General features: G+C 34.1%; 1 protein-coding gene across 1 annotated transcript in view; it reads right to left on the bottom strand.

Moving 5' to 3' along the window:
• Nucleotides 1-13,214, bottom strand: part of FNDC3A (fibronectin type III domain containing 3A) — a 171,830-nt gene that overhangs the window by 134,267 nt on the left and 24,349 nt on the right. Inside the window, 1 exon segment of the mRNA XM_079137696.1 lies at nt 6,564-6,701. Within this exon segment, the coding sequence (XP_078993822.1) occupies nt 6,564-6,662 (99 nt within the window). The 5' untranslated portion in view covers nt 6,663-6,701.

Below are 13,214 nucleotides of genomic sequence, written 5' to 3'. Positions count from 1 at the left end.
TTGAAATATTTACTTTAACAATGAACAAATTAAAAGATATTGTCTCAGTCATTCCATAAGAATACTAATATTATTTTGTTCCCAGTATAAAATTAAATTCTAGTTTATATTCTTTGGAACTTTATTCCCCTTTGGACACCTTAAAATTTATACTCAAATTGTATGTCTCATTTTCTTATTATCTAGAACAAGAATTAGCACAATATTTTATACAGAGATAGTATTTGAACATATGTGAAATTAATATTTTTTGGATCAGCATATCTGAATCTTTATTATAAAGTTATTTTAAAAAATATGTACTTATTTAAAAACAACAACAACCCAATAAAGGGCTGGGGAGGTAGAGCAGTAGAGTGCTTGCCTAGCATGTGTGAGACCCTGGGCTCAATCCCCAATATCAGTACCCCCCCCCAAAAAAAGCAGATTATCATATCTTTTCATAGGTTTTAATGTCGAAGGAAAGTTAATAAATAAAACTACAATTCTGAAGTATTTGATCTTCCCATGAAACGCCACAGGAAGTGGTACGGCACAGGCAAAACAAACTAATGGAAAAGAGAAGACTGGTTTAATATTTAAATTCTAGTTTTTCAAGTTAGCAAACGGTTATTTTATTTGCCAGGCAAAACTACTGTGGTGAGAAGAAATAAATTTGGGCTGTGAAATCTAAAACTGAGAGTTTGGATTAGAATTTGAGGGCACAAAATTTTTGTCACAAAATTGTAAGTTACTGTCTTTTAGAGCCCCAATAATCTCACCCTTAAGGTTTATAGCTTTGTATGAAGGTATCAGGTTTTTAAAATGTATATTTTTACAAATTATAACTTAATTAAAAATTAAAACGGACCACTTTTAAAAGTTATTTTATCTGATTTTTCATTATTAGTGAAAATTTTCCTTCTCTCAATTAAAACAAACATAGCTTTCATGGAGAGGACCAATATCATTAGGCAAAAGCAAATTTGAGAGAGGAATCATTTAAGATTTGTTTTAGGTAGTATATTGAAGCACCTTTACTTTTCCTTGCTCTGCTTTTTTCATTTCCTCTTGACAGAAAGGTTGAATATTTTGATATCTAAACTTTGGAATATAAAAAGCTTATTATTTACCAATGAATATTTTGGGGACAATTCTCAATCAAGTGTCCAACCAAAGAGACTATTCTACATAAAAACTTATCACATATCAACAAAAATGACACAGGTCCCACGGTAGGGAAATTCAGTGACTTGTGAAATGGTCTGAAATTCTGAAGTAAAGATCTGAGTCAGAAAACATACCTTCTTTTTATAATTATTCATCCAGCAGTCTTTGAATGGTTTTATTCTATATATGCAGTCATGTATTTATATAAGGTGGGAACTGATTATATTGCAGACATTGGTAATAACCACTTTGTAGTCCAAAGTTTAGATGTCAATAAATAAACTAAAATGACACTAGAAATATGTTATATTCTGTAACTTCAATCTCAAAAAAACCAAAAGCCAAATATTTTCTCTGATATGCGGATGCTAATTCACAATAACGGGGAAAGCAAGGGAAGAAAAAAGTTACTTTGGATTCGGCAGTGAAGGGAAGGGAGGGGGTGTAGGGGTAGGAAGGGTGGTAGAATGAATCTGATATGATTACCCTATTTGCGTATATGACTATACGACTAGTTTAATTCTACATCATGTATAACCAAAGAATGAGTAAATTATACTCCATTTGTGTATGATGCATCAAAATCATTCTACTGTTATGTATAACTAATTAGAACAAATAAAAAAACAAAAACAAAACCTACTTTGTGATGATTTTGCATTTTTATTCTATTAAAACCCCATTTGGATGATGTCCCAGGGAATGATAGAGTATGAACCTCCAAATATCTACCGTTACCATAATGGCAGTGAGAACACAGGTAAAATGGTCAAAAATCAACTTTTCAGAACTGTGGAAATTAATCAAAGGCTTGCAACAACAGCTGAATCCTTGTATGAACGGTGAGCATTGTACCATTTTAATTTGCTACATTTCCTTTTCCCTCTACCTAGCTTCCTGGTAACCTTGAAAACTAATAGCCTCAAAATCAGAGTAGCAGTGAAAACCAGCAGATCACCAGCCACTGGAGCAGACAGAATGGTTTGGAGCTCCATAAATTTCCTTTCCAAGAACTGTCATTATCTGACCTATCCCACAGTTCTTTGGAAATTCCCAGTAGCAAGGTTTGTCTATCCAACCGGATTCAGAACTCCCTCATTGCAAACAGCTGTCCCCTTGTGAGTCTGTCTAAAACAATCCTGGCAGTTCATTAACATCATAGTTGCCTGAGGTGCTATCAACAAATGGGAAAATAAGTGGCTCACCAAAAACCTTGAAAAGGAAAAACTGGGAAGTAAGATGTCCATAGGCAGCTTTGAACAGCTCCAACATGTTCAAGGCAAGGTACAGTTTCATTTTGGCATCACAGGGCTACTTATTCGGGTGCTATATCAAAAATTATGAACACTTCTCCCACCCTGCCATTCTCAGTACAAATAATCTCATTCACACCTATGGCTTTGTTATCCTTAGTATTTTGATAATTTCTACATCTCTGGTTTAAATAATGTATTTTTTAAGAAATCTAAACTCTATTTGTGCAGCAATTAAGACCATATTACATGATTAGGGAATCTTTCACTTAGCTTTGAATCCTGGTTTTTGCCTTTCAGAAGCTCTATTAATTAACCTAGTAACTGAACATTCCTCTAATTCTTAGTTTTATAAAGTGAAAACATTCGAGCTAGTTCTTAGGACACTATGATATCTAAATGTAAAGGGCCTGACTGTATCTGGTACATGGTAAGAACTCAAATGGTATCTATTATTTTTATTATCTTTTTAATTATATCAAATACCTCAAAATCAAATGAAGTTCTTATATTCCCTTCAAATCTCAAACATGCTGTTACTTCCATTATCTTAATTATAGAACTCAATTTTTACCAAATATTTGTTGCCTCTCCCTAAAGTAAGATTTTCCTTAGCCCACCGATGGCAGGTTTGTGGTAAATGCAGTGAGTGGAGGTCAGAATATTGTTCACCATGATACCAGCAACACCTACACAGAGGCCAAATCTCAAATGAATGTTATGTGGGCTTAGCCACACTAATTTGTGGAGGACATGCAATATGAATGATAAACCTTTGAGATTTAGGCTGTCTGTTACCATAAAAATAATCTTGCGGCCAGGCAGGGTGGTGCATACCTGTAAGCCGAGTGGCTTAGAAGGCTGAGGCAGGAGGATCCAAAGTTCAAAGCCAGCCTCAGCAAATTAGCGAGGCCCTGAACAACATCAAGACCCTGTCTCAAAATACAAAGTAAAAAGGGCTGGGATAATGGTCAGTGCTTAAGTGCCCCTGGGTTAATCTTGGTTTCAGACAAAAACAAAACAAAAACCCATAACAACAAAATTATCTTGCTTCTCATGACTGATAAGATTCATCTTAGTGAATGGTCTTGTTATCTACCTGAACTTTCAAAGAAAATGCCTGGGGAAATTTTTATTGTCTCAAGCTTTGTTCTACGAATTGTTTATTAATTATACCTCTGTAATATTTCTCAAATTGTACATTATTAACGAGACCATAACTCAGGTTTTGAAAACTTACTATGATACTTTCTTTCCCCAGCTTTGTGCTCTTTAAACATTTCAATCTGCCTGGGAAAAACCCCCCCACCCCCCCCCCCCCCCCCCCATAGCTCTTTTTTTTTTTTTTTTTTTTTTTTCTTTTGGTACCAGAGATTGAACTCATGGGTGCTTCTTAACCACTTAACCATTGAGCCACATCCCCAGTCCTTTTTTGTATTTTATTTAGAGACAGGGTCTCACTGAGTTGGGCCTTGCTAAATTGCTTAGAGTGGCTTTGAACTCCCAATCCTCCTGCCTCGGCTTCCTGAGTTGCTTAAATTACAGGCGTGCACCACCTCTCCTGGTGACATAAATAATCTTAAACAGTCAACTATAACAAAATTAATTTGATCCAAGAGGTAGAATAGAAATCATCCCACATAGTATAATATTCCCAAGAAAGTAAATACAAGAGGTGAAATATCTGTTGTTCTGAATTTCAAAAAATAAAAAAAAAATTTTTTTTTAGCTGTTGATGGACCTTTATTTATTTATATGTGGTGATGAGAATGGAACCCAGTGCCTCATACATGCTAGGCAAGCACTTTACCACTGCGTTACAACCCCAGCCCATTCTGAATTTTTAACATCAGTCTTATGCATGACACTTTTCTCTATTTGTAACTGTTTTTCAGTTTAATCCAGCATCAACCACATGTTGTGTCTCCACAGGCAAACTCTAACTTGGCATATTCTTGAGTTAAGATAAAGGAATGTCAACTGTCAAGTTTATTGTATTTCTACCTCTAATTGTCATCTATCTTTGTTTAGTTTCTTATACATTCTACATGGCTATTGGTACATGCTTTCAGATTTATAGTTTTGTATGCATCCTTCATAATTATCTTTCTAGTTTTCTAATCTACTATTCACTATTTCTATTGATTTAAATCCGCATATTGATAGTTTCTTTAGTTTTTAAAACATTTGAGGGCTTTAATTGGATCCAGCAAACATTTCTGAACTCCTTAAGACTTATTTCACACTCATAGCTACAGCTACACTAAGATACTACTTCCTTTTTTTTTAAAGAGTAAACATACAGGGAGAAGTTAAAATTTTTTGGCTTAGGTCACCTGAATCAAATCTATCAACTAAATCCAGTGCTCTTTCCATTCATCTTTAGCTCTTTTCCTGCTAATTACAACACAAGGATTTTCTCTGCTTCCTGAAATTTGTTTTTTTGTTTTGTTTTACTCTACCCAAAATCTTATCTTCTAGAACTTCTGGTCCCACTTAATCCTTTAAATCTTACTTCAGCGGATTCTTCCATTCCCAGATCCTTTCTCTATATCCATTTACACCACCTACAGCTATATGATGCCCAAGGTGCCCTCAAATTTTCAAGAAAATTCTGCCAACAGATTATCTTTTTGAAAGAAATGAGAGAAAGAAGTCTTGAAAGCACTGTGGTGTTTCAGCCTGGCGTACTTTCTCAACAGAATATACAACATAGCAATCACATCAATGTATTGTAACTTGCTGCTTAATAGATGTGTTTTTTTTTTCTTTTTAAATTATTTTTAGCTGTAGATGGATACAATATCTCTATTTTTTTATGTGGTACTGAGTATCGAAACCAGTGCCTCACACATACCAGGCAAGTGTTCTATCACTGAGCCACAACCCCAGCCCTTAGATGTGTTTTTCAATACAGTAGACAATCAACAACTTGAAACCAGTGACTGTGCCTGAAGCAAAAAGTGATAACAGAAAACACTCCAAGAGTTTCATAAAAGTAAATCAGTATCGGCCACACATATTATTTTTGTGTGGAAAAAAAAAAAAAAATCTGAACAGACTTAAATTGACCATGAAAAGCAAGTCAGGGAAATGAAATTGCTGCTAGAAACTGAGCACATGTAAAAATTAAAATCAGGATAAGATGCTTTTTCTCATGCTTATATAAAACATTTAGAATCCAAGCCAACCGCTAATGATTTTTTAATAGCAAAGTTAAGATAGTAGCCCCTAATTTTGTCAGAAATTTTAACTGTCTGTATAGATATAAAACTATGACTTAAAAAAAAAAAAAAAGCTTCCCAAGGCGGCAGTATCAATAACAGGAATACAAGCTTTCTATGATCTTGTTCAAGTGTTAGCCATTCTGAAACTCATTTTCTTTCATTTGCAAAAATAAGAACAGGTATACACACCTACCTCACAGGATTGCTACGAGAACTAAAATTTACATGATACCTGTTATATAATAAGTACCCAAACTATTCCTTTTCCTCCTCATTATCATTTGTAATATCCTTAGTCTTTGTTTCTTCACCTATCATTAAAATACCTAGCATATAAGGTAGTTGTGAAAATTAAGCACATTGCCTAAAGGTACTTATGAAAATCCATCATTCCCATCCCTTTAAGACACTGGGGAAATGAGTCAGTGCAAACATAGAAAAAAGCCCTGTGTTGGGAAAACATATTAGCTTTTTAGGAACTGAGTATTTGCTTTTGGAAGGTGGGGTCTGGTGATGGGCAGATATGGGAAGAAAAAGAAGATAAATTTTATTATTTTATTATGTAGGGGGTGACTTAATTGTATCATTACGTCATAACTTCATAATGAGTTGAAGGAAGAACTTATAATAATCATTAAGGTACAAGGATTAGTAAATTGTTTATCTAAAGGAAAACAAAAATAAACTTGGTGGCAACTAAATATACACATGAGAAATCTGACCATTAATTAGTGAAACACTTCAGAAGCAACTTCAGAGACAGTCTCATTATTTTACCATCTTAAAAATGAATCAATATTTTGAATTAGAGTTCAAAACATGAATTAGCAGAAACCAATTACTGTAAAGTTTAATTCTGTGTTAAATGTTGCACTTTTATGGAAGAAGTAGATGTGTACTAGCCATAAGGAAATAAACACTTCAGTTTCCTTACCTGCTGTGTTCCATCTGCACTTACAATAGGGGCAGATAGAAGAGAAATATCACTACTTAAAATCTGAGTTGTATCCAGTAGCGGTGGATGTTCGGCCATTATCAATAAGACATTAATATGCTGGATAGCCCTCCAACTCTGAAAAACAAAAAACATACAGTCATCTTAAAATATAATACATTTAAGATATGTCTCATTCTTTAGTATAAAGGGATATTATTATTATTTTTTGTACTGGGGTTGAACTCAGGGGCACTTAACCACTGAGCTACATCCTCAACCCTTTTTTATATTTTATTTAGAGACAGGGTCTCTCTGAGTTGCTTAGTGCCTCACTAAATTGCTAAGGTTGGCTTCAAACTCACAATCCTCCTGCTTCAGCCGCTATAACTGCTGGGATTATAGACATATGCCAATGAACCCAGAAAGGTTTTATTACTCTTGGTGTCTACTTTACAATAAATCTAATCATTTCAGTGATGAAAGTACATACATTTAGAAATCTTTATAGACACAATATGACTCATATAAAAAGAAAACATGTGTCACAGGCAATATTAGTCTATTTTATATAATGCCCACCAATAAAACAATAGTGAATTACATTTCAAGATGAGCAAATTGAAAACTGGGCACAATCATAAATAATAAACAATTCCATCGAATATATTCTGAAAGGCAAAAACAAACATTTTGGGGTGACTATAGTATTCTATCATTCAGTGATAAGGGTCAACATATTTCATTTTTATGAGAATGAATTCATGTTATTAAATCTTCAATTTTTGCAGAAACTCTTACACAAATTGATTTAACTTGAAAATAATTTTCCATTTAGATATATAAAAACTGCTCTAAGACTTTTAAAAAATTAAATACTGGTATCTATTTAAAGATTTCACACTTAAAACCACTGTATGGAACATTTTATATTTCTTAACTGTCTCATAAAAATACATGTCACTTAACCATAGTGTTTATTTATGTATACCTGTGTGTATATATGTCTCTGTGTGTATTATGAGCAAATTAACTTCTGGCATAATCTGCATTGCTAAATTACCTCAAGTCCAGTAAAAATGCTGTATTTTAAATTTTGTCAAAGAATTTCTTTTTGAAATATTTGAAGAATTGTGAGATAGGAAAGAATCAATGTATTTTTTTCCCTCTTGCACGTCACATAATGTGGTGTAAGAAGAAACATCCAGGAAGTTAACACATTTTTGTAAGTAATTCAGCTTTCCTTTTCTTTTCTTTTTTTTTCTATTTCTTCTTTTGTGGGGGGCAGTTCTGGGGATTGAATTCAGGGGCACTTGACCACTGAGCCACATCCCCAGCCCTATTTTGTATTTTATTTAGAGACAGGGTCTGAGTTGCTCAACACCTCGCTTTTTGCTGAACCTGGCTTTGAACTTGCGATCCTCCTGCCTCAGTCTCCTGAGTGGCTATGCCTGGCTCTGTTTCTTTTATTGCTACATTATAGTTGTACATAATAGTAGAATTGTTAAATATTTGTACATGCACACAATAATATATTTTGGCCAATATTATTCATGATTCCATGTTCTTTGTCTTTTTTTTTTTTTTTTGCGAGCGTGTTGCTGGGGAATATATATATTTTTTCCTAATTAAGAGATAGTGTCTCACTACGTTATCCAGGCTGGCCTCAGACTCCTAGCCTCATGTAATCCTACTTCAGCCTTCTAAGTAGCTGGACTACAGGCATGTACCACCATATCTTGCTCATTGTTCTAATATTTATTAAAAAATTTAAAAATCCATTTTTAAATTTTATCATTGTATTATATTTGTAATATTCCATATGTTTAACTAAGACTGCAGACCATTATTGTTACTTATATTTTACAATGTAATATTGAGAACAGAACCATAGTTGGGTTTTAAGAGCTGGACTACAAGTTTTACACACAGAAATACAGATTTCTTCTGATTCTTCAAGTTAATTCTAAGAATAGTAAGTGCTATGAAAGCCTGAATATGAAGCCACATGCTATGCTAATTTAATATTACCATTCTACTTACGGTATTATCCTTAATTTTATTCTTTTATAAACTACAAAACACCAAAGTTTCATTTATAAACTTTTTGTTGTTGTTGTTGACCATTACACTCCATGTAAAGTAGTTGGTTTTATTTAAGCTTAAAAATGGGAAACTTCAGCCCTGCAACTTATGTGCAGCATTTAATAAACTAGAAATTCCTTTCATTCTTTGTGTAGAGAGTAGTATCAGCCTCTTCTTTCAATCCATTTCTTCTAATTTTGTTACTACTCACTTTCTACATTTTCATTTTATCTTGTAACCATGGACAGTCTTTTGGTTTTAATTATGCATATTTTATTCTTTATAATGTACTATTTAATATATGGGAAAAAAAAGAGTAGGATGATTTGTAGTGTTTTGTTAATATCCATGGGATAAATACCCCACCCAAGCTAAAAGTGAAAATACTTTATGCTCTAACTCATAATGTAGAACATATACTGGTTTAAAAGATGATCTAAAATTTATGAATTTTTAACAACTTTTGTATACAATTAAAGATGGCTCTAGCATATCTATATATCAACAACAAACTACAGTGAAGTAAAAAAACTAACATTTGGGAATCTGGGTGAAGAAAACCTGGATATCTTTGTACTATATTCTTGCAAATTTTCTCTAAATTTGAAATTTTAGTGCTAAATTAAACATTATTTTAAAAATAACTATGCCAGATAGATTACAGATCTTAATGTAAAGGGTAACAACATACTTATAAAAGATAACACAGAATATCTTTTTAACCATGGGACAGAAAAAGATTTCTTATAGGATATGTGTTTCTTAAGTTGCAAAGAAAAAATAATATATTTGAACTACATTTAAATATCTTTAAGAGAATGAAATGTAAACCAGACTGAGAGAAGATAATGACAAACACATTTAATTAACAAAGAACACATTTATAGGCTTTCTACAAATTGATTAAAAAGAAAACAATAGAAAAATAACAACAGATTTGAATATGCTCTTCATAAAAGTAGAAATTCAAGTGGCCAATAAACATGAAAGTATTGTCATTAATTAGTAGGAAAACATTAATTAAAAATCATAATGTCATTATGCATCCAATATTAAAATGATAAAAATGAAAAAGACCAACAATATCAAATGGCAGTAAAGGTATGGGATAACTGCAAACCTACCAAGGGTTAGAAATGAAAACTCAAGAAATCACTTTGGAAATTTTTATATTATCTACTGAAGGCGAACAAATGCATACTCTGTGAACCAGATATGATTCAGCTATTTTTTTATTATTCTATTTTTCATTAGTTGTTGGTATTAATCTCTCACTGTGCCTAGTTTATAATTTAAACTTTATCATAGGTAAGTATATATAGGAATAAACATAGTGTATACAGGGTAAATCTTTTTTTTTTTTTTTTTTTTTTTTTCTTTTTTGCGGTGCTGGGTATTGAACCCAGGGCCTTGTGCTTGCAAGGCAAGCACTTTACCAACTGAGTTACATCTCCAGCTGATTCACCTATTAGACTCCTAGTGTATACTAAAAAAAAAATGCATGCACATGTGGACCAAATGACAAGCATAAGAAGGTACACATGAGCATGATTTGTTAATAGCATAAAAGCGTATGCAACCTAAATGTCCCTTAAAAATCAACTGTGGTTGATTTATTCCATGGACTACATACAATAAAAATTAACAAACTGGTGACACAGGGAATAACATGGATACATTTCACAAATAAAATGCAAGTGAAAAATATGCACAGAATAATATATACTACACAACTTTAAGGCTCAAAAAACAAGGTCAGGACAGTGGTTGTCTTTGGGAAGGAAGACAGAATGAGGACAGGAGAGAGGCATGATGGCAGTTTCTGTGGTGATGGTACTATTCTGTCTTGATCTGGAGACTATTATGTGGTCATTACCACTGAATTATTAACTGAGCTGCATACTGATTACATATGTACTTCTCTGTGTATATTATTCTTCAAAAAAAGAATGTTTTAAAAAAAATGGCCATGTGATAATCTCAATTGATGTTGAAAAAGCATTTGGCAAATTCGACACCCTTTTATGGAAAAAAACAAACTAGGAATAGAAAGACTCTATCTCAAAATAAAGGTGCTATATGAAAAAACCCACAGGGAAGATCACACTCAATGATAAAAGCTTTTCCTCTAAGATCAGGAATAGGCAAGGATGCTCACTTTTGCAACTTTTTCAACATAGTGATGGAAGTTCTAGCCAAAGCCGTTGGGCAAGAAAAAAGAAATAAAAGGTTGTTTCAAATGTAAACTAAAATGATCTGTTTACAGATATTATATGTAGAAACCCTAAAGATTAGAATTAACAAATTCAGTGAAGTTTCATATTATAGAATCAATATACAAAAATCAGTTGTGTTTACTACATATAGCAATGAACAAACTGAAAAAGAAATCAAGAAGATTCCACTTATAGCACCAAAAGAATAAAATACTTAGGATAAACTTAACCAAGAAGGTGAAAGGTACACTAAAACTACAAGACACTGCTGAAAGAAACTGAAGATACAAATAAGTAGAAAGATATCCAATGTTCACATACTGAAAAACTTCACACTGTGAAAATGTTCACACTACTCACAATGACCTATAGATTCAATGTAATTCTTACAAAATCCCAACAAAACTCTTTTTGCAGGAACAGAAAAATATTCATCCTAAAATTCATATGACCACAAGGGACCTTAAATATCCAAAACAATTTTGAAAAACGAGATGGAAGACACACTTTCTGATTTCTAAACATATCATAAAGCCACAGTAATCAAAATTGGGTGGTACTGGCATAAAATAAGACAAATAGACCAATGAAATAGAGAGCTCAGAAATAAACTCCCACATATAAAGTCAAATGATCTCCAACAAGAGTACAATGACCATTCATGAGGGCAAGGACAGTAACTTCAACAAACAGTGTCTTGAAAACTGGATTTTCACAAGTAAAAGAATGAAGTTGGACTCTTAACTTATACCACATACAAAAATTACTGGAAATGGCTTAAAGATCTAAAATGGTACAAACCAAGACTAAAACTCCTTAAGGAGAAAACAGTGGAAAACCTGCATTACACTGGAGTTGGCAATGACTTCTTAGAAATGACAGCAAAAACACACACAACAAAAGCAAAAAATAAACAGGACTTCATCAAACTTAAAAATTTTGCACATCAGAGGACAAAACTGACAAGAGTAAAAAGGCAACCTTCAGAATGGGAGATAACATTTGTAAACTGTCTCAAACAGGTTGTTGTATCAAAACACCACACAATGGATGGCTTAAAATACATCTCTCTCAGTTGAGGCTGAGAAGTCTAAGATCAAGGTTCTGGCAGAAAGGGGTTTCTGTAAGGGTCCTCTTCCTGGTTTCAGATGGGTCTCTTCTTACTGTATTCTCACATGAGAGACAGAAGTACTTCTGGTGTTTCTTCCTCTTCTTATAACAACATTTACTACATCATGGGGGCTTCACCTTCATGACTTCATCTTAATTATCTCCAAAGAACTCACCTATAATACCATCACATTTGGGGATGTGAATTTTGGGGACACACACACATTCACACTCCTATACACCAATACAATCCAGCAATATTTTGCCCCTTTATAACAATGATCATCTTTTCTCCACTATCCAATGTCGCTGGCTCTTTGCGGTACAAAATCCGTGGATATTTGTCACTGCTTGCAGCAACAACTTGCACGGGTCTTATGGGTGGTGGAGTGGAAACTGAGGCACTTCTATCTTTCTCTTTAGTGCGCTGCTTTCTTGCTTATTTATAGAGGATAGAGGAAATGAGGTTTTCTTGCTTTGAGAGGAGAGAGAGAGACTTTGCTTATCAGAGATGTTGAGAGAAGGACAGGCTTTGCTTAGAGCTTAGAAGAAGAGACTTGCTACGTCTTAAAGTCCTGCATCCTGTGAACTAAGGGTACATCTACCTAAGGTGCCCTAGTGATGCGTCTCAGTTCTCTGTTCTGCGATCTGCCTTCCACCGCTGCCTGCTAGCTGCTGTGCCCCTTTTCCCTACTAGCTGCCATCGCGCATTTCCTAGCTGCTTTCATGTTTGAGTCTTCTTCTACTGCTTTTCTGCTAATGGCTGCTGTGGCATGTTTTTCCCTCTGGCTGCTGCCCCGCGTGTGTCTTCTTCTACTGCTTTTCTGCTAATGGCTGCTATATCTCTGTCTCACTCCGCCTACGCTTATATCACCTCCAGGAGGCGGGGAGCAGGGCCACGCCTCGCAAAGATCAGACACAATTAGGAGTGCTCGAGAACACATGCGCATACATTGTGCGCGTGGACGATAAAATCCCATGAGTGTTCTTATGTCAATTAACCTCCTCGCTGCCGATGTGATCAGGCGCCATCCCGGCACCGCCAACATGGCACAGCCCCCAACAATCCAAAAACATGTTTCTCATTTCCACCTGAGATGTCATTAGAACATCCTTTATCACCCATGTTTCTACTAAAATTTCATTCAGCATTATTTTAGTGTCCTCTAAGAAGATGGAGGCTTTATCTCTAGCTCTCCTCTTTTCTTTGAGTCCCTTAACAGAACTGTCTTTAACAGTT

Source organism: Sciurus vulgaris (genome assembly GCF_902686455.1).
Source record: "Sciurus vulgaris genome assembly, chromosome: 4".
Lineage (NCBI taxonomy): Eukaryota > Metazoa > Chordata > Mammalia > Rodentia > Sciuridae > Sciurus > Sciurus vulgaris.
This window is presented reverse-complemented; position numbering and strand designations above follow the sequence as displayed.